Genomic DNA, 22,703 nt, shown 5'->3' with positions numbered 1-22,703 from the left:
CGACTTAATAGTTGAGCAAATTATGCTAAATTCTTGCTGAGATTTCAGAAACAACTAGTCTCTAATAACCGTAACACTGTATATTAGGTAAAAACTGATAAAAGTGTTTGTTTCCTCCCCCCAAAAAAATCAATGGATCTTTTGCCTCCTATCAGTGGCATGTATATTAAATATTTGCTTGTGCAAGTGTAGATTTTAAAGAGGAACACAAATGCCAAGTGCTTGATCCACAGATGAATTTCAGGAACCGGTTTTGTTTTAATATATTAAAATATTCCTATTTACAAGGATCCTCTGCAGAGCTCAATGTAACGATGTTGGCTGCTAAACTCTTATACAATGGAGTATCAAGGCTCTCTGAACTTTTATTGTTTCCGAACATATAAGAGAAACACACACTGCATCTTTCCAGTTTATAACAGCTCATATACTGGAACCAAGTTAGTGGAAGTCCTTTACCTGTTGTTAAGCCCAGTAAACGTGAATACCTATAATGCTGAATTGTTTTTAACAATCATCTTGCGGGAAGCATAGCATATTACATTGCTCGCACAAAGCACCACATCAGATCAAACCACTCTGCTGTGCATAATGTGAAACGTGAGATACGCATTTGCTAAAGAAGGGTTTTCCTTGTGTGATAGGATTACTGTGCTCCACCAGCAAATATGAGCTCGAGGGCAGCCTGGATGTCGCCTCCAGTTGCCTGCAATGCCCTCAGGCTCAGTTCGTCATCCTGGATGCCCATGTCCCTCAGTTGCTGAAGCTGTGGCTGCCACTGATTCTGAAAGAGATGAGCCATAGACAATGTGTCCGCCACAGACATAACCCTACCACTTCCCCCGAGAAGGGTTCATAATCTCAAGATTAGTACAAGGTTAGAAGGAAGGTTGTCCCCACAAAGATGTAGAAAACATTACCATTAAGTGGTGAGTCAATTAGGAGATTTAAAAAAATTAATACACCTTTTGTGTACAAAAAAATTACTAAACGAATATAAAGGAAAGTTAGCAAACAAGGACTTTACACACAGGGTGGTAATAACAGAGTATATAAACTCCTAAGGAACTTGTGGTCACTGGTTGCTGAGGTACTGACCTGAAGTGCTGAGATACTGGATGCTTGGAGAGCCTGTTGGAGAGCCTGGCTGAAGATGTCATGACTGATTGGAGTGGCTGAGGGCAGTCCGGAGCCGAGTACAGGTGACAAGCTGGACGAGGTACCCTGTGAAGTGAGCCAAGCGAGACAACTTACAGCACAGTAGTTAATGACCTAAAGCAGGGCAGCCCATAGTTGGACTGAGTAACTGAGTCAGTACCTGTGTTCCAGGGGTTGGTGTAGCAGCGCTGCTCTCAGGGGTACTGGCCAGTGCCAGGGCGGTAGCGAGCTCGCTTTGCGTAATGGGTCGTGGCCCAACAGAGCCGCTGTAGCCCAAAGTGGCGGGACGGGAGCCAGACACGTTGCTGGAGGAAGGGCCGGACCTTGTGTTCTGTAGTGGCAACCAAAAGTATGTTTCAAGTACACAGTAATAGTGACGATCAGAAAAGAAGGCACCTTCGGAGGCAGCAAACATTTACCCCCAAAGTAATTACAGTAATATTAGGAAATATTAATCAAAGCAGCCATTGCTTTTAAAGTTTGGGTTTAAAGACACGTAATTACTTTAACATTTTCTCCAGGTTAAATGAAATGTACAAAAGCAAAAGGATAAGGAATGTCTGTGGAGATATATTTCCCTGAACCCCTGTATTATGATGTACAAACAAACATCTCTTCAGCCTGCCAGAAAATGTTATTACAGGGAGGGGGGAGGGAAGTGGAGGAAAGAAACTCACTGCAATTGAGGTAGGGACTGCTGTGAACCTTACAAACTGATGTGATACACAAAATCAAGTAATGGGATAGACAGAGTCAAACAGAACAATTATCTCACAAATATAAATACAGATAGTTCATTGCATTCTAATATTTTATAACAGTTTATCTTGCAATTTTAGGATAAGAGTAAAACCTTGATCTGAGAAGGTTATTTCCTTTTCAAGAATAGGTTTTGGGTGAAGATTCAAAGCAACCTATAGCGAAATACCAGCTGCACAGTGTCACTAAAGGCACCTTTACCTGCTGAAACTCATCTTCATCATCAGAGAGACCCTCAAAGAGAAATCCACCTGAAATATGATCAAATTGTGAACATTAAAACAACATTGTTTATTGTTAAATAAGACTACAATGCAGATTACAGATATCACGTACACAGTTGAGATCAATGAAATAGATGGAAAGCTGATAAGTCACACAACCGTGTTATAGCTTTATTTCCCCTGGTTGTGTAGCTGTTTCTCACAACCCAAACTCGTCCCTTACCCGGCATGTCACTGTAGGAGCTGGATGGTAAGTTGCGAGAGTTACTGGCAGAAGACGGAGGGGGTGCAGCTCCAGCCACAGAGTGTAACACTAACACCATTGCGTTGACCAGTGCAGGGTGCGAGGAAATCAAACTGTGGAGAGACACAGATCCAATGTAAATATATAATATAAAATTATAATAATCCTTGCATTTGATAAAGTGCTTTTCACATCTTCTCAACGTCTCAAAGTGCTTCACAGAATATTCTATTCTGCCTGCAGAATACCTCTGCTCAATGGAAAACAAGACTTCAATATCCATGACAACAGACTGCTGATGTGATTTTATCACCTGAAACAAGTTGCAGCAAAAGAATTAGATGTGATCATTGCTGTAACTAAGCTAGACTGACACAAGATGAGGTCAGCACTTACGTATCTAGCAGGCTTGGGTCAGTGAAGAGGACAAACAAATCCTTGTCTTGCAGCACACCTGGTTCAAACAGAAAAAAAAAGGTTCTTAGAAAAAATCTGGAAAAAAGCAAAACACTTGATTTCTCCATCGACAATGAAGTGAGTAGCTTCAAATGTCACCAAATGTTACATACATGCAGTACTTTGAAGGATTTTTCTGTGCTGTGTTAGTTCATCTCAAACAGAGGTATAATGAAAGGAAAATAAAAGTAAACCACAATATGTGATCCAAGTTTAGAAAAGTAAAAGTCAAGGTCAGCCAGGATTTCCATTCCTGATCATATCCAGCGACCCTCAGTAGAAAGTGAGTATGTGGCTGCCCGATGAGGACAGGAACTGGCTTAGTGGTGATGCACCACACAGTTGAATAGCTTGTTGACATTTACAGACAAAGAATGTCAAATTGGTTGAAGTAGGAGTGAAGTTAGGGATACCATCTCCAACGATGCAGCCCTCCCCAGAATTGCACTGGATCGTGGCCTACGTTATCATATAAATCAGTCACAGTGAGATTACAGCCACTTAAATCCATTGTGCCAACTACACTGAAATTGTAAAATACAAGGAGACCTGCTCTGTATTTTCTGAGCAATCATCATCAGTGCCAACAACCAAAAGAAATTACCTTCTCTCCAAACAACTCACCTAAAGCGATAGGATCACTGGAAAGTCCTGGTGTAGCCACAATAATCTGGTCAAGTGATTCCTTGTTCCCCAGCATTTTGAAGACCTATAATTAATTCAATAAAGGTAGGCAACCTGGTTTAATAGAATTCACTGCAACACCCTGCACATACTGTTTTAAATAGCTTGGTTTGAATTTCTCTACAATATACTTTTAGCTTTGAAGCATTACTTGCAGATATTGTGAAGCATCAGGACAAGAGATGTGAAGGATAAATTTTGATAAACAATAGGGTGTATGGAATTACACAGAGGGTAAGGCAGAGCGAGGGCTACTTATACCATGTTGGAGGAATGTTGTCAGGGTGGGTAAATCAATCCAGATTGGAGCAGTTGGGTTCATCTGAACAGAATGGTTCAAGTCTCTGTAAGCATTAAACAAGCACACAGCTTGATCTGAAGGGTGACACTTACTGCATCTCTGTATCCTGGGCTGGCGTGCAGGGCTGTCTGGAGCACACGGAATTCCCGAGCTGCTGCAGCCCGGTCCACCGGCTCTGAAAAGGGGGAAGATATCAACAACACATGAAACTTGCAGCTTGGACAAAAAAGCCATAGGTTTTGTTTAAGTCTACACAACGTTTAAACATAGAAAAAAGAGCATAATTTGCCCTTCACACCCATATAAAACACATTTAGTCAATTGCAGCACAAGACAGACATTGCAGAAAATTCTCTTGAATTAAACTAGAAACAAAGCTCCCTCTCAATACTACAAAACAAGGACCCACTGTTAGCAATGTTGCTGACTGTAATAGCCATTTTTAAAAATGGAGGAAGTGAGTTAAAGAGATGTGTTGGTGAGGGAAAGTGCAAATGAGAACTGTAAAGCAGTGAGTAGATATGCCTGGTGAAGATAACCAGATTTGCAGTAATTCAAGAACCAGAATCAGAGGATTCAACTGTAAGCAGAAATGAGACTCTCCTCCCTCCTTTCATTCCCTGCCACAAACATTTTCATTTTAGCCCTGATTTAGTTTTCCATACCGGTCTTTTCATCAGGTTCGGGCCAGGATTTCTTTAACACGTGTATTGTGGATCCACCCTGAATTCCGTAAAAATCCAAGGTTTGCTCATCCTTCAGCTTCCGTCCACAGTAAACAAGGTCTGAAAAACAAATCAAGAGATGTTTTTAATCTCAATCAGGAAAAGAACAGAAAGCCTATCCCTGTAACCGAGAGAATGCAGAAGTTCACTGGTCCAGTGTATCAACTTCCAAGACCTTCATTATCTGATTCATATTACTTAATTACGAATTGCTGTCCTTGTCATCACAGAACCATCTTATATGTTGCCTTTGACAGTTTACGTCATACTAAATAAATCAAAATCTGTAACATAAAGATGCCACTTTAAAATGCTGAATCTCTATTTTTCACCCTCAGTACAATGTTGTGCTCGAGTCTGTAGGTAGGTAGGGAGGTAGGTCACGTTCTTCCCTCCTGCTCTAAGAATAACTGGCAGAGAAGTTCATCAAGTTCTATCTTAAATTATCATGGTCCCCTCAGAACTCATCGTAGCATTCCCCTGGCTTCTTGCCCTAATGTCTCTTTACTTGCTTGAAGTCGTTTCCCCACTCTCCCACTGGATATGATGTATCATTCCCTCCTCTAACTCCCATCCTCATACTCCGTCCCACACCCCTCTCATTGTTTGTCATCTAAGGTTGTCAACAGTCTCGCCTCCAAGTCAGGTTATGGATTCAAACCCACTTTGGGACTTGAACTGGTATAAAATAAGCTGACGCTCCTACACACTGCGCATGGGGGAGGGTGTTGCATTGTCCGTTGGATGAGATGTTAAACCCAGATCCCATCTGCCTGTTCGTTAATGATCAACAACAACAACCACTTGTATTAATAGCAATCCCAGGGTACTGTTCGAGAAGTAGGTGAAGGGAGTTTTTTTTCCTGGTTTCCTGGCCAACAGTCGCCCAAAAGTCACTGGTTTCATGGCTGTTTATGGGGGACATCGCTGTGCGCCATTGTGTTGCCAAGTTCGCCGATGAAAACACAAGTCACCGCAGCTCACAATAAATCCTGCGCTTTGAGATGTCCTGGCGATGTGACCGGCACCATAACAAGTGCAAGGTTTATTTTTATTATTATTATTCCCAGGCTCTGTCCCATTTCTCCCTCTCTCTCCCTCCCTCTTCTTCCCTCACTCTCTCTCTCTCTCTCTCCCTCCCCCCCCCACTCTCTCCCCCCCTCTCTCTCCCCACCTCTCTCACCCACCCCTCTCTCCCTCCCCCCCTCCCCCCCCGCCCCCTCTCTCTCCCTCCCCCCTCTCACTCTCCCCCCCCGCCCCCTCTCTCTCCCTCCCCCTTCTCACTCCCCCCCCCCCCTCTCACTCTCCCCCCCTCTCTCTCCCTCCCCCCGTCACTCTCCCCCCCCGCCCCTCTCACTCTCCCCCCCCCTCTCTCCCTCCCCCCCCCCCCTCTCCAGCCACCTTACCGATCAGCTCCGGGGCGGCGGCTGATCCGGGCAGTTTTTGAGCGATCAGCTCTTTGAGCGCTGAGATACGGACTCCGCCCCCGGGTCCCTGCTGCAGCTCCTCGGGTAAAGCCAGCGACACCTTGGGGGCCAACGGCTGATCGGCCACTTTGACGGCGATCCTTCCCAGCGCCATCTTCAGCTCCCATGGAGACCGCGCCGGAAGCCTCCACTTTTTTCCGCCGGAAGGTCGCTCTACCGGATATCCGGTTGCTCGGGCTTCTGGGAGTTGTAGTCGGTGCTCAGTGACAGGGCAGGACTGGGGAGGGGGGGGGCACCAGAAACTCACTTGATTTACATTTCGTTTGTGCCCTCTAATGGATAAGAAGTACTCGACTGAGAGGCTCTGTGGACTTCTGGAGCTTGTGGAAGGTCAACTCAGGAAGGGGGGGAGTGAGGCAGCGATTCCGGTCAAAGCGGTTTGAGACGTCTGGAAGGCGCGATATCGAATGCAAGGATTATTATTATTATTTATTATCCTTACAGCCATCGAGGCAGATTAGCCGGATGTGTGACGCCCTCTGCCTCGGGTTGTCTGCGAGAGAGAGGATTCGGCAACGACGTTTCCTACCCCTACCCGGGGAGGAGGCGCTGCCAGCTGTCGCACAAAGGCAACGAGGGGTGAGAGAGCGGCGGGACCGGCACACACTCCCCCCCCCCCCCACCACCCCCCTCCCGGAGACCAGAGGGAAACAGTGCCTGGGCGTTTGTGGGGCTGGAAGCCAAGAACTCTGGGCATATAATAATAATAATCCTCGCATTTGGTATCGAGCCTCATCACATCGTTGAGACGTCTCAAAGCGCTTCACAGAATATATTGTAAAGAGACTGTGTTTTGTGGGCGAAACGCGGCAGCCGATTACGCAAGCAGTCGTGGACTGAGTAACCAATATTTTTTTTTGAGGGATTATTAAAACCAGAAAACGATCCGCCAATCGACTAACAACCAGGTCCCTACTTACCGCTAGGTAAACAGAGGCGCGTGGAGTAAGGAAACTTGCCAATGATTCCGCCCTGCCCGGGTCCTATCGCTTACATATCCACATATCAACTGCCTGCTCCCAGCACTTCTCAAAGCAGCTTGCTGACCTATGGGAACCTGGTGCCGGGCTTGGATGTGATGGACATACCAGGCACAATGGAGAAGTTGGGGCAGAAAGTGGACAGATCAGGGTGTCACAAGAAGGTTCCTGAACGAGAAAGTGGCTGCTGGGTTAAACGCCTGTTTTTTCTGACCCTTGTAACTATGAACAAAATGTTAATTATCAGAGTTGGTGGAGCTATTTTTTAGTGTGGAACAGATTATATTCACATTATGGCACATTATGAGTAAGACGCAGAGCAAATGCTGGGCATTTGCAACGAGAAGTGCCCGGTGGCCTGGGTTATAATAGCAAATATGTTTTTTGTCAATACAAATTGAAGATATTTTATAAAGTAAATAAATGGCATAAACTATCAATTAAACCAAGGTCCTGTTTGCCTGTTCAGGTGGACATTAAAGATCCCATGGAACTACTCGGAGAAGGGAGCGAGTCCTGGTGACTTGGTGATTCACGAACCAGGCCAACAAACCACCCAAATAAAATTGGCCATTCACTGCAAAATTTGTGGGAGAATGTGAAAATGGGCTGCCATATTAATTTACAAATATTAACTACTACACAGTAAAATTCTGTGAAGTGCTTTGACACAATGTCTTGAAGTGAAAGGCACTATACTAAATATGAGTGTTAGTATTGTCTGGCTACAAATTGCCAACAGATTCCATTTCTGCAAATATCAATGTTCAGCCACATTGATGGTCCAAGTTACCAGAAAGGGAGGTAAAGGCCACTGCATTATGGAAGATCTTGATGCCAATGGGAAGCCTGTATATTCTCAAATGGGCCAAAGGGCCTTCCTCATTTCAGCCCTTGAAGAAAAATTGCATTTTTAAAGATTTGTTTATGTATATCCATGGAAGATCAGTATTTTCATTCTCTTCTGATGGGATCCAGTGCAGAAAGGGCTTTGAATTTTGGGAAAATGTGGGTATATGTACTATTTGTCTGCTAATGCAATATTTATAAATTTTACAATACATTTTGTATCTTTTCCTTCATAGGGGCAATGGGGTCATTCATCATTTCCTGCCAATCTAAGTATATGCTGTAGAAAATGTCCAGTGTGTCTGAGCTTCAACAGTTCTAACCTCTCAGGTTGTGTAATACTGTACAAGCAGAGATTGCTGAAGTTGAATGTGCTGCTTTAACTAAAATGATCATTTCACATGTGGTACAAATATAAATCTTTTTTGATGATTGCTTTGATATCATTAGCATTAACACTGCAAATAGATGGAGTAGTTTCTAAGAGATATAATTGAATGGTATAGTGTCGGGTAATATGCCTAGGTTTTTGGCCTCAATTAATCCTGTAGCTCAGTGGTTAGAGCACTCGCTTTGCAAGCGAGAGACCTGAGTTCAATTCCAGGCAGAGGGCGAAACCTTGGGCAAGTTTCCTTACTCCACACGCCTAATAATAATCCCTCCAAAACAAAAACAATAATAAATTGGTCATCTTCAATCTACGACTGTTTGTGGGATATTGCTGTGCGCAATTGGCTGCCGCGTTCGCCCACAAATATACAGTCAATTCACTTTACAGTGTGTTCTGTGAAGCGCTTTGGGACGTTCTCCCGACGTGAAAAGCGCTATATCAAATGCAAGGATTATTATTATTATTATGGGGAAAATTGACCAGGATTATCAGAATATGTATCAATCTGCCAGTTCCTAAATAAGTGAGCTGTGGTCTCCCAGACGGAAAGAGTACCTTTTGGTAGTGATCACCAATTTCATTGAGAGACAGACTGACTTTGGGAAACAGTACACATTGATACAGCAGAAATAATTCTTAAGACTGGAAGTTAATATTGTTGGAGACAGCATGTCAACCAAAGTTGCAAGTGGGTATCAATTTAGATATATCTTTCAATAGTATCCAAGGTAGATAAAAATAACCTTTGCATTTGATGTAGCACTTTCATTTCAGTCTCACTGGATTTTCCCGTAAAGGATCGTGACTATTTACACTCAGATGTAAAACTTCTGCTCTGCCTGCCATAAATATTAATCCCCCACCCCACTCCATTCAAAGATGAAACCAATCATTGTGCCATTTCCAGGCTATGTTCAGCAAGAAAACAATATAGAAAAGGCAAATGAATCTAGTAATAATCAAATGAAGTCGGAGTCTGCAAGTCTGCAATTTGATTGGAACAAACATTTTTAGTTGAATTTGGAATCTGAGCTACAAAATGCAAAATATTCTATAATCTGCAAGTAAATTCAAAAGCTCTTCATTACCAATGTTTAATGTACCAAAATCCATTTTGTGAAAATTGGATATTTCTTTACTTCTTTCCAGACTATGGGGTGGCAAAGGTTTCATAGGACACCCTCAATTTGTACAATTGAAATAAATCTAAGTGAACAGCACTTACTTTTGCAACTGAATTAACTCCCCGAAAAATGGAAATGATATAATTTCTCTCCTGATCTTGCTCACATTTAATCATTTTAAACAAAAATCACAATCACCTTCAGTAATTAGACTGTTGAGCACGCTCCTTAGTGGATGCCAGAAGCATTGCAGTATGTGATACTGGTGACAGATGTTCTCTTCATTCTTTACATTGAAGAGGTTTTTAAAATCCTATCCTGAATGGAACACTCGATTCTGGTAAAAGCTTGTAGCAATTGTTTGATTCAAGTTTCCACTATATTCATCGGCCTTGGTTGAAATAAAATGCCGGGCAATTAAGTGTTTTTAATAAAACCATTTACATGATTGTTACACAACAGAATGATTACAAGAATCACACCGCAATAGGTTTTTCTCTCATTTTGATGTACTGCAATTCACGTACACGTCAGATAACCACTCGAAGCACCAGAATTACAAGCTCTGGAGTGAGTAAAGTACTGCAGAATAAGTACATTGAATAGATAAACAGTAGGTTGAAAACTAAGTTATATTTATCAGAAATAGATGGTGAGAATCTGGATTTTCACAGCGAAATAGGCCTTTTTTCAGCAGTACAGAATATGTAAAGCAATGTGCAATCATTGGGTCAGTTCCATAAAAGGTTGATTGTTTACCAGGGTAAGATGGCTATAATCTACACTGTTTTCAAACCCTCTTCCTTTTCCTAAAACAGAATAAGTTACAGTATTTGACAAAAATAATTCTTCAGCTTCTCTCACAAGAATGTATTATTCTTGAATTTAAGTGGGAATTCTCTGGGACGCAGCTACCAATCACCTATTCCAGTAAGAGATCTTGTTCTTTCATGTACAGCCATATTAGTGTAAAATTGTACCATTCCTGTCCTACACAATAAAATCATATTGTTACCACCTAATTTTAGTACCAGTTAAGCTATCTTAATTGATTTGAAGCTCACACCATACAGTTGCAGATTGTAAACCACACTGAGGGGGATGGGGGAGGGAGGCACATTCAAGTAGGTCTTTCAGCATTATGTAACTAGTATTTTAAAAGGAGGTAGAAAACTAAAACATCTTAAGTTCAAGTAAACTAATTTGGCCAGTTTTATCAAATGTGGATATTTACCATCTGGCATTTGATTATACCNAAAAAAAAGCTATTTTATGAGTTACGCTAGGTGCAATTTCTCATCCAATATTGTCATCTAAACTATAATTGTACATATTCTCTGATCCTCACCATTTCGTGGCATGTAAGATTGTCCATGGATTACACTCCCCTCCCCCCCCCCACACACATACACACACACATTTTGTTTACAGGATGCATTCTACAATTTCATGTATTTTTCAACAGCTTATCTACAAAATACTGATAATTCTCTTTACATATATTTTATAATATTTTATCATTGTATCATTTCAACCTAATATCCTTGTGTTTATCCTTCTATTCTAATTTCCTAATGCAAGTAGAATATCTATATTCATTTCTTCAGGTGTAATTATGTTGATGGTGGGGGGGGGGGTGGAGAGAAAAGAGATGGCTTTCCTCTCTGATCCACAGATACATTTCCATTTGAGGAGTTGCACACATTCTAAAAATCTGAAAAGTAGTAATTAGTATCTGAAAGTCACATTACTTCATTTGGTTGAAGCTTTTAAAGTGACAGTACAAAACCCAATTTTTTGTTGGATAGTCACATGGTGTATAAATGCATATAGTGTTTGTAACCATAATTCTTTCTTTGCACTATTAGACTTGAGAGGATTAGGGCAGAGGATTTATTAATGTTTCTTTTCTGAATTTAAGCACATTCTGATAAAATGCAACAATTTTTAAAAATATATTTAATTTTATAAATCACAATATGAAAGATGCTTAACCTATCAACTGTGGGTCATCTGAAATCTAATTTGAATAAAAATAATCATCTAGTAGGTGACCGCATCCACACCCAAGTTGCAGTGTCTCCAGCACATAACTTGTTGCACAAAAGGAAACTTAGTGTCAATTAGTCTCACAAATAAAATACTATCCTGATTTTCAACATAAGTTCATCCTGTAATTTAAAAAACATTAAAATTGGGTAAGAATAATCTCCCTATCTGTACATAAACTCTTCATAATACAGGAATATTTGGGACAAAATAGAAAGCTAATTTGCTACCAAGCAGCTTTGCAGAAGATAAATAGTCCATAGATCAATCATCCATGGAACTCACATTCAGGGCAATAAGCTCTTGCGACTAAAAGCTTCAGGGAGCTCAACCCATTAATGAAGACTGGATTTATAATAATAGATGTAGGCAACATCTCGGTTGATATTCTGACACAATCATTTCCCTTGTAAATCTTGCCCGGTGCTATACAAACCTATAGCAAATTTAGCATATTGAAGCATTCATTTGGGAAAATGCACGTCCTGGAAAGAAATAAAGAAATAGCCAATTTCACCAATTCCACCAATCAGGAGTCCCTCAAGTAGGATCCTTAATGGAACACATATCAGCCCAAACAATGAGGGAATTTGCAAACAACCAGATATGCTTGCCTACTGATATCATTTATATCACTTTGGGGCTATGAAGTCTTCACTATTGCTGAAGATTAAAATACTTTGCAGAGTAAATAATACAGGAGTTGCAGGATTTAATACTGAAGACAGACATATATTCCTTATAAAATGTGTTCAAAGGCGTATGGTGTTACACTGAAGCAACTCATATTACATCATGTCTTAGAATTGATTTGAGTAGGTTTCCAAGTGAGGAAATCGCAGTTGCCATGTAATCAGGGCAAAACTTTGTCCATGTGTAATATGCGATTCTCACCAACACAGGATTCCAATTTTCCTTTCCTTTTTCCCTCCTTCCCATGTCCTAAACACCTTCCTCTAACTGGTTGTACAACACAATTTGGGTGATAAACTTCTCAATAACTACCATCAGCACTACCCTGAGGTGAACCAGCCCAAGAGCCAAATCAAATCAGAGGTCAGTCAACATTTCAGTTTTTCTCTTCCACTTGATTTCCATCCAGCACCTGGCCAAGATCCAATGGATTGTATTGGATTTATTTATCAACCTGTTTTCGTGCAACTGACCCACTGATGCAAGGTTAGCAAAGTGGCTGTAGTTTTTCAAGGCATGACATAGTAAACATATAAATTGTCATAGCTTCAACAACAAACATCCATTTTAAGAGCATGTTGCAGCTTGCGTATTATGTGCCTAGGAGGAAAATAATTGTTGCTTATAGTAGACATCACGTCCCAAAACGTAGAAATCTAATACATACACTTTAAATACTGCCATTTACAAAGTGTGAACATATACAAAATAATTGCACATTAATCCAATAAGGAACAAAAAGAAAGCAAGCAGCAATCACACAGGTTACTGCAGTTGTAGAAGCTTCACAATACGACCGAGGGATTCTACTGAGGCGAAGGCCAGGTACTGGCAGCAAAGCCAATCCTCGAGGCTAACGTTGCATTCAGTGTCTAGAGCTTTCTCTGCAAATTTGATCATAAGTAGCGTTCGCTTTAAGTCCAACCAGTTCTGCAGCACAGCATCTCTCTGAGCAATGTTAGCGCACGAGTTGAAGGTATGGAGTAGATCGTCACGTGGTCCCCACAGGAGGCATTGCAGATAGACTTTGGCGTCTGAAATTAGGATGCGCTCCGACGGGTTAGGGTGTAGGAGAAGCCCTGCCAGCTGCTGAAGGCCTTGAGAATAGATGGAGCGCTTTGGTATGGCTGGGAGGTCCACCCGGGTGTATTCTTTCTCTTTCAGTTCTGGATTTTCCTCAAATGGATTGGGCAAGTGTAACATCTCGTATATAAGGATCCCCGTTTGGAATTCATCGCACTTTTTATACTGGGTGATGGTGATGATTTCAGGCGCTAGTCTGGACTGATCCCGTAAAATCTCTGGATCTACTACTTGGCTTTTTTGCTTTGCCTGCGAGAAGTTACTGACGATCAGTCTAGCCAAGTGTGAGGGTGAGCTTGTGGGATCAGATTCACAGCCTCCTTGTCGACAGCGCACCAAGAGCAGATTTTCTAACCTCAAGTCACAGTGTGTCACATGATGTGGCTTTAAATGATCCAGACCAGCACACAGTTGAAGCAGCAGTAAGCATACTTGACGCTCATAGATATCTGGACTTTTATCATGCCGAGGTGCAGATTGCTGTACATAGTCAGCGACAGTCTGGTATGGAACCTCTCGGGTAATGACGACCACCCGGCTTCGCAGTTTGCTCGATGTTGATCTGCTGCCGCAGGTGTCCTTCTTAGGGGCATTTGGATCACCCAAGCTTTCTCCAGATTCCTCTTCTAATCCAGGGGCACTGGGATCCTCCCAGGGCAGCATGCGGACAGGGACTTCTGCTAGGAAGTGCCCACAGTCCTGCTGGATATTGAAGTGCAGAGTTAGGCTTTGCCTTACAGCGAGACTGTGGTAATACTGTTGCTGTGATTCCTTTGCTTGGCTTTTACAAATCTGGAAAAAATGAAGAATAAAGTTACAATCATTTGTTACTATAGAAAGATACAGAAACATTGGAAAAAATACTTAAAACGGTACAGTTATAAGAAAATATGTATATTCCGCCACATTGGGGTAGGGGAGGGAGGAGAAGGGAGACTGGGGATATCTTATGTCCTGGCTGAAAAGCGTGTTGTGTGGCTCATGGGTAATACCAGGATTGAAATTCACTCTAATTCTAACCCAATTTAGCAACATTAGCCTTAGAATTCTTAAGGAAAATTCATACTTGAAGCTTTGGGTGGACTTAAGATTAGATAGGATTTTGCATTAGAGATAAAGAACATTTGCCAGTTTCAATTGCAAAACTCATCAGGTGAGATTCAATTGCACTACAATACTACTGAAAGGCAAGGACAGGATTTGCACATGAACGGGTATAAACACGTTTAGCAAAAATGCTGAAACAAACGATCTTTCAAAGGGTACAAGCCTTGAGGGATTCCATGATTCCTTCTACTATTCATCCATATTTAGAAATATCAGAGCTACAGTCACAACTCCAAACTGCGCTCCTGTAGGCCTGGGAGCACCTTGCTTTCTTTCTTAGTCAAGGGCTCATAAGAGAGGTTCAGAAGAAGAAGGCCATTCAGCCTATTTGATCTCATCGTTACAATATATCCACCCTACCATTTTTGATACACAATGTCTAGAGTCTTCAACCAGCAGGACTTCAACCAGCTTTCTTGGAAGTCCTGCCCACCCTCTTTGTAAAAATATTCATAAGAAGTTTGTAAAAGGCTCATTTTAAAAAAAAAATTGCTCTCTATGTGAGCTATTTTCCAAAATTGAAGATCAATTAGATTGGAAGACTTTACCTTGTGTCTTCCAATCCATTTTCTTCAATTTGGGAAGACGTGATACATACATTTTACTTAAATAAATGCACTGTAGTAAGTTTGAAAGATAACTGACAACAATATTTAATAACAAAAGTCTTGGGTGGATCAACAAGGTTTTCACAGAAACTCTCAATCTGCTATTGGTCACATAGCGTGTAACAAGGCAATAAAGCTGTAAGGCAACTAACTGAGGTGTCAGTAAAGAATGATTTGAGTAGGTTTCCAAGTAATGAAGTTCTTTACTGTAAATAACCTCAGGAATATCAGAGTTCAGGCAGTCCACAGAAAAACCTAACAAAGACCTCAAACATTTGCACTTGTAATCCATCAATGTCAGGGTGGAGAAAAAAAGCTCTACTTGAAAGGTATAAAAATAAAGTACAGAAATGAAAGCTTTGCCAGATGTAGGGTCTGACAAATTCCTTCTCTCTTCTTAAAGATAGCAAAATAAATGACTAGTTAACAGAATTATGACAATACTGTATTACTAAAGCTAGGAGCAACAGCCTCTTAAAAGCTTTTTGTTTATTGAAGTCAAAGTTTCTGTATATTCTGAACTCTGACATTAACTGCAGCTTCCCACAGATGAATCCCATCATACAGTGAGAGGTATGCTGATCAAACATATCATTTTAGTTCAGCAATGTTTTACAATACATTGGCTAGATCCTGGTTATGTAGAAAGGAACATAATAAATAATAAGGTTTTCAGATACATTTAAACTTTTTCACACGTGTTTTACAAACCTTGTATTGTTTGAGAAGGAAGAGGTGTACCGTTTTTAATCACACTACATTCCACAGGTGGTGATGCAATTTGTTGCGATTTGTGTATCACATTACATGACTAGAGAATTATTTCTCGAAAGATCTAAGGCTGGATTAAATCCAGCTCGATAATTTGTAGTGAGTAATTATTTAGAGTGAAATGGGTTAGAACATTGTATATGTGATGCGAGAGGGCATGACAACTTTTTCTCATTTCATTGTTTGTGTAGCCAAATAGTCGTGGTTAGATGATGCCAAGCTTGAGTGTTTGAAGCTCATAAATTGTACGAGAAAGGGAGGTTTGAGTTAGGTGAGAATTGTTACACACTTAAGGCATGTGCAAAGAATGAAAGTAAGAAGTGTGTTTAAATTTCAACACAGTGAGGTTGATAAGGAGGATGTGAATGTGCAGGATAGGATTTTGCATGATAAAATAAAGACAGGAATGGTTATTGAAAGTAAGAGAGTGAAAGATGGATCACCTATCAAATTTCTAAGGAATGATACATTTAAAATATATTATTTACAACAACAACAACAACAGCAAGATTCTATTTATAGAGCGCATTTCACGTCGGGACAGTTGGGTCAGGACCCGAACAGGGGAGAAATGGTCAGGGTGAGGCGAGGGAAGGGAGGGAGCAAGGAAGGGGTAGAGAGTCGAGAGGGGAGCTGAAGGCACGGTCAAAGAGAAAGGTCTTGAGACTGGCCTTGAAGGAGGAAAGGGAGGAAGCGGCGAAGGCACTGGGGGATAGAGTTCCAGAGCCCAGGGGCTGAGAGGCTGAAGGCCCGGCCACCGATGGTAGGACGGTTGGGGCAGGGGATGTGGAGCAGACCGGAGCCAGAGGAATGGAGGGTACGGGCGGGTAGGTAGGGGGATAGTAGGTCGGAGAGGTAGGAGGGAGCAAGGCCGTGAATGGCCTTGTAGGTGAGGATGAGGATCTTGAATTTAATGTGTTGTGTAAGGTTTCTGAATTCCTTGTCTTAGTGACTGAGCAGAGGAAGACGGGAGAAAATTGGCCAAAAAAATCTTCGGAAATATAGTTTGGAAACCACAATCTTGTTTATATATTAACAAAGACGTGATGTGATTGCCATGTGAATATTTGCAGACATGATGTTATTTCAATCTTCAAGTGACCAAAAAATGCTGAAATACTATCAATTTAACCGCGTAATAATAAATGAGAAACTCACCATTAAGACCACCCTACGCAATGGGGTTTTCTTAAGTCTCACTGATGAGCCAGTCTCGTGAGTAGTAAACCATCCACAATAATGCAGGCACTACTTACCTCCTCCTCTCTCCACAGCAAATACTTTCTTTGACAACATTAGCAAACAGAGCAGAGAAAGTATTTTGACTGACATGTGATCATATAATTCTAGCTCTAAAAATTTGCATTAGATATAGCACCTAAAAAACTTCATAGCACTTAAACCATTTCTGTAAAGTGTAGTGACAATGTATTTATAGGTGAACTCGGTAATCAATTTGCACACAACTGTGTCCTAGCTGCGATGAAGTGAGTTACTAATTTTATCTGGAAGATTGTTGGCCAGGACTTATATACTTTTGGCAGGCTATCACATCTAATGGGCAGATAGCCTTCCCGGCTCTGAACAACAGTGTAATTCTATACAAGACGAGATGTTCTTTTGTTGGAGTTCATCCATCAAGCTTTGTACTTGAGTAAAAAGTTAATAAGCCAAAGAAGCACAGTAATACAGAGCTGATCCAATCAAATTAAACTTTCATAACCGGAAAGACAGCTTTCAATTCAAGTACTGTAGTAATTTAAATATGGTTACAGGATCGAGTATGGCAAAGAGAGGCAAGGATAAACGAATTGGAATACTGAAAATAATTGTCTCATACATAAATGGGGTTTAATTTGCAGCATTTCTTCATAGGATTTGCAAATACGGAATCTTGCCAGTAATTGAAAATGGGTCATGGTGACCTGCAGGTAACTGGAAGTAGATCAGGAGCACTGCATGATTCACCCTAAGACTCAAAGTTGTAAAGAAATTCCATGAACACTGAAAATTCTATATGAGTGTTAAACATTTCAAAGCACTAACAGTATTTTTTACGTGTAGTGACTTTTTTGTAGGGAAATGAGGCTCCTATTTTTGATGTTGCAGAGTGTCACAAACAGCCACGAGATGATTGACCAATCAGTCTGGAGGTTTGTTGACCAAGCCCCTCTCTTTTTAAATAGAGTCAAGGAATCTTGCAGCATACATCTGAATAGGCAAATGAGAACCTTGTGCTGGAAAATATAAGGGGTTTAAAAATACAGGAAAGTACTAGAGATATTCTATACATTACATACATGCTCAGAACGCAATTGCTGAATTAGGTTCTTTCTTGCAATAATGTAGACTTTTTAGGAATAGAGATTTGTCCTGTATGGCTTTGTTTAAGACCTCCTTATAAATGCTCCCTTTTGCAGACAAACAATCACTGAGCTCTTTGAAAGTGGGGTTTCTTTTGTCGTGAACTTGCTTTGTGATTTATTACTGAAGTTCTGTCTCTGCCTTCTCTCTCCTGAAGGCTCTGCCTAATGCTGCGGTAAAGGTCATAGAGCCTCAGGCATCCTCCAATACCAGTGCATTGATCATATGTGCCTAGACAGTCAGTCAAGACTTTTGAACCCAGAGAGAACCCAGAGAACCAGTCCTTGACTGATGTCCTCCTTCCCCCACCAGGGGTCACTAGACTCTGATCAGGAGTGAAAACGCTGGCTGATTTTTTTCCTTCCCAATACTCCATCACTGAAGCCAATTCATGTCAACTCAGTTCAGCCTAGCTACAAGCTAGTATTCCACTCAAATCACATCTGTGCGGTAAGAGCTTGTTGATTATATGACAAAATATAAATAAAAAAATGTAAAAAATTATATGATAAAAAGAACAATAATAAATTGGTCATTTTCAATCCACGACTGTTTGTGGGACACTGCTGTGTGCATTTGGCTGCCGCGTTTAGCCCACAAATATAGTCAATTCACTTTACAACATATTCTGTGAAGCGCTTTCAGTCGTCTAGAAGACGTGAAAAGCACTACATCAAATGCAAGGATTATTATTATTAAAAGACTACTTCAATACACACTATCTCACTGATTACTTAGTTCTCACATAGAGATATAATACTCAAACGGTGATTTGGCTTAATAAAATTAGTATCTTGACATGTTAAAGGAAGGCTAGAATTTTACTTAGACCTTACCTTGATTGCGTATTGGTTATGGAGATCCTTGGCATAGGATGCTGTGTAGTAAACTGCATCGCCAGCCTCACAGCAAGGTCTATCACTCGTCAGCCTGAAGTCTGACCAGTTGTCTAGCCCGAAGCGCAGCTGATTCTTTTGACCCTGCATGAACCTGTCCTCACATTTAGCAGTCAGTTTCTGTAGAGAGTCAGTATGAAGATTTCGAATCTTCATTACCACTTCCTCTTTGTTCTCAATCCCTTTGTATAGTGTCTGCCTCTGTGGCTTTTGTATGCTTTTACCAGATCTCTGAGGAAAGCGGTGCCTTCCAGATAGTGAATCCAAGCTATGCGAACTTCTTTCCTTACTGCTGTTCATGGTCATACTTGAAGCACTATTGACTGTTGATGTTCTAATCTTTGCTGCTGACCTGCCCACTGCTCTGTCCAGTGAATCTCCTGATTCATTGTCGAATATTCTGGCATCTGAACTAATTGAGGAACAGACACTTGAAGCATCCCAGTTTGCGTCTCCAAGACCCTCAACATCATACAGAGGGTTTGCCAGACTTAAGTTGTTTGCAGTAACTTTCTTATTTGTTTTTGGGCTGTAATCCTTTGATGCTGGGTCTGTATTTGCACGGATGATGGTCTTTTTCGGAAGAGGTGGTGGCGTTGGTTGGCTCTCAGACATGGTTTCCAATTCTGCAGATCCTCCAAATGTTATGGCATCATCTGAAGCTCCCTTCACTTGTCTGGGTTGCTTCAAGGGTATCATGTTAGCCCGCGACTGGCCTGTGTAAATCACATAAAGCAGATTATTCAAAATATATTCTTTTAAAAGTATGGCTTTACATCACAAATACTGTTTTGCACATGCTTCCAAAGGATGACTACATTTTTTTCTTATTGTTCAATGTTTGAATTTTACACATCAATTCAGTTACCCCACTTTTCAGCCACAAAGTGAGTTAAAAATGATAATCTTCAACAACATGCACCATGGACAGAATTGTTATGACAGGAATGTATGAAATCTTCCAGCAATGAATGAATAGTGGTAGTGACAATCTGTATATTAGCACATTGCTTCAAAAATTCAGTTTTTGTATTAAGACACCACTATAGTCATTTTCAGTGTGATTTATCTCCCAATATTCTCCCTTCCTTGGTAACTAACTTATACCAGATTTTCTTATGCACTTGTATATTCTTATAACTTATGCACAGTTTTCTGGGCAGGAGCAGCTCTCCAGTGTATCACTAGAATTTGTTTGGGTCAGCCGGGTATCTGACACATCACCATGTTCAAGAGTATCCAGACCAGATAGAATTACACATATCTGTGTCACCTACACATAGACAATTTCCTGTGTCTGGAATACAATGTGTATCCTCTCCCTGGAGGGATACATCCTGATTACCTAATGCTGAAGTATTAGGTGCAGATGGCGAGAGCCACTGCTTGAGGACCCCAGTGTATGTACTGATGTACTCCTAGAGTTTAATCAGCTAAAACGGCATGGCTTGCCATTTTAAGACAAACTCCCTCTGCTTATCTGGTTAGGACTATCATATCCATTAGGCTTTGGCTTGTAGGGTTAACAGGAGTTGAGTGGGAAGAATCCTTCCTCGCACCTCTTGAAGTCCTGTTGATGAGCCATGCAGGCAGGTTAGTCATCAGGAGTGTCCTGGAGTATTGTACACCTGCCTGGCTCAGGAATTGGACTATGAGGCCATTGGGGTTGACTAGATTCCAACATACCTTTGCCAAGCAGGGCACATTGAAGGCGGCTTCACTGCAAAGAAACACCATTTAAATCTCCTCCCAAAAAGAACAGTCTCACTAGAATTACAATGCTACAGAACAAAAAATGGGCTATTTGGCCATCAAGCCTGTATTAGTATTTTTCTTCACCTAAGCTATTTGGTCTAATTCCATTCTCCTGCTCTCCCTTTAGAATAGGGGCCACTACAGTCACACTCAAACTTGTCCGCACTTGCCATTTTCACACATTTCAATAGGCGTCACTGAATTAAAATAAATTGTAAAACCTATGGCTGAATTTCACCTAGGGGCACTGGATTTTTCTTTCAATTCTTCCACACCCAACCTCCACCCACAAGGATGAAAGTTGGAATCTTCCTCAAATGTAGCTCAGCACCCGGTATTCAATGTATTTATCCACGGAGGTATGTGAAGCACTTCTTATTTAAAAAATTGCTTTGAATATTGTACAACTATGAAGAGCGTTTAAGGTTGTCCATGTTTGCAGGAGGGAGAGTGAGAGCGCAACATGGAGAATGCATTAAGAGGAAGGAATGCAATTACTTTAGCAATTCTGTAGCTTTATTTATCAATTATTACCTCATTGTGGAGATATATATATTCAAAGAATATAGAATAAAGTACCATTAAAAAAAAACTCATAAGTAAAAGTTCCCCTTTAAATGAGTTACTAGTTACCAGACTGCTTGTGCCATTAGGTAAGGTGCTAAACAGAGACCAGCAATTTGTAAAGGGAGCAAGGAATTGGAGAATCTGTCACCTCAGGCTTACATTCCCAACCGACCAATTGAATTTAGGCACGTCTGGAAGTTAGTTGCCTGCACATGTTATTTTGGGGGGAGGATGAAAGAAGAGTAGAAACCAAATGCATTCATAAAAATCTGGTTACCGGAATTTGAATACAAAATATTTAAAGTTTCCAATTTTCATGGACCCTAGTCTGTCATATTCAGTTTTATGCAAATATTTCAGATTGTGTTAGTAGGAGGTTAGTTTTACCCAGTAAAATTAATAGATGCAAGTGTTAAGGATGTCATGAGAAACATTAAAGAGATGGGAAGAATCAAATTTATTCATAGTTGTGGTCATAGAATACAAGGTTATTTGATTCCAGACCCAGCCGTGGAACAGAAACAGATTATACAGCAAATTAACAAGCGTGTTATGTATTAACAACAGTTTGGTATGAAGCTGGCATCACTCGGTGTAAAAGGATTATCCAATGTTTTGAGAAGAGGAAAAAAGGAGGGTGGTAAAGTCAAGGTTTAAGGAATTTAAACTTCAGCAAAGATGGGAACAAATGATGATTTATGAACCTGCAAATGCTCAGTTTTGAACATACTTTTAAAAAAATGATATGTTTCAATTGAAAAGCTTTCCAGAAATCTCCCCAAAGCTATTTATGTAATACAGAGTAAGATAATCCATGGACCTTTCAATTTCAGAGTTACACAGTAAGTAATTTGCATAAAATTGATCCCTAACTAAAAAGAACAGCTGCACTGTGCTTCATGTGTAAAAATGATAAGTACTATATTTTGTGTAGTTGAACATAAGTTTAAAATGAATGGACTTTCCTCTGCACTATACTTACTATATTATATTTGGTCTGACAAGAGAGGACTGTAATGAAGCCAGGCATTCATTTGCCTCTAGTTCAAAACTGATAATAGAAATAAAAAATTCTCAACATCATATGGACATTGTCCTCAAACTCTATCTGCACAAAAGTTTTTCCTATGAGCAAACATTTACAAACAGGCACATTCCAGGAGCAGTCACTAGGTGCAGATCAGGAATACATTTCCCCTCCCTGTCCCAGGCATTTTGAAGTTAACTATAGGGATCCTAGTCCTGGTTGAACAGACATTAGTTAACTCAGGACTGCGAGTGAATCTGGATCTTCCTGGTTCAGTTCCACACTGGGCAGTGGAATTACCAGTTGAGCTAATGGGAAAGCTACCTTAACCATTTTTTAAATTGTGACCCAAACTATGACAGAATACTGATGACAGCAATGAATAAATATTGTGTTTGAGC

The 22,703-nt window shown here is 40.7% G+C and overlaps 2 protein-coding genes across 4 annotated transcripts in view; both read right to left on the bottom strand.

The window, feature by feature from the left end:
• Positions 1 to 234: 234 nt before the first annotated feature.
• On the bottom strand, positions 235 to 6,187 carry ubl7a (ubiquitin-like 7a (bone marrow stromal cell-derived)). The gene is made up of 10 exons (XM_007908333.2): positions 5,958 to 6,187; positions 4,492 to 4,611; positions 3,919 to 4,001; positions 3,466 to 3,550; positions 2,782 to 2,839; positions 2,365 to 2,498; positions 2,119 to 2,168; positions 1,319 to 1,489; positions 1,099 to 1,224; positions 235 to 784 (listed from the first exon to the last, which is right to left on the bottom strand). The coding sequence occupies exons 1-10, from the start codon at positions 6,130 to 6,132 to the stop codon at positions 647 to 649; spliced, it is 1,140 nt and encodes a 379-aa protein (XP_007906524.1). The 5' UTR covers positions 6,133 to 6,187; the 3' UTR covers positions 235 to 646.
• Positions 6,188 to 9,778: 3,591 nt separating this feature from the next.
• peak1 (pseudopodium-enriched atypical kinase 1) overlaps positions 9,779 to 22,703 on the bottom strand; it is a 75,951-nt gene continuing 63,026 nt past the window's right edge. For all 3 annotated transcript variants that reach the window (XM_007908313.2, XM_007908328.2, XM_042342947.1), the window contains 2 exons: positions 18,894 to 19,669; positions 9,779 to 13,999 (listed from right to left, as the gene is read on the bottom strand). In XM_007908313.2, coding sequence (XP_007906504.2) covers positions 12,890 to 13,999; positions 18,894 to 19,669 — 1,886 coding nt within the window. In that variant the 3' untranslated portion in view covers positions 9,779 to 12,889. The remainder of the gene's footprint in view (positions 14,000 to 18,893; positions 19,670 to 22,703) is intronic.

The sequence above is a fragment of the Callorhinchus milii genome, unplaced genomic scaffold (assembly GCF_018977255.1).
Source record: "Callorhinchus milii isolate IMCB2004 unplaced genomic scaffold, IMCB_Cmil_1.0 Scaffold22, whole genome shotgun sequence".
Classification (NCBI taxonomy): domain Eukaryota; kingdom Metazoa; phylum Chordata; class Chondrichthyes; order Chimaeriformes; family Callorhinchidae; genus Callorhinchus; species Callorhinchus milii.
The sequence above is the reverse complement of the archived record's forward strand: the minus strand, read 5'-3'. Positions and strand labels throughout refer to the sequence as shown.

Excerpts from the sequence above, each read along its gene's own strand:
- ubl7a (XM_007908333.2), bottom strand. The coding sequence starts at position 6,132 with ATGGCGCTGGGAAGGATCGCCGTCAAAGTGGCCGATCAGCCGTTGGCC. Across the intron at positions 4,612-5,957 it reads CGCCGCCCCGGAGCTGATCG|ACCTTGTTTACTGTGGACGG; the intron begins GTAAGGTGGCTG and ends TTTGTTTTTCAG. Across the intron at positions 2,840-3,465 it reads CAGTGATCCTATCGCTTTAG|GTGTGCTGCAAGACAAGGAT; the intron begins GTGAGTTGTTTG and ends TGTTTGAACCAG.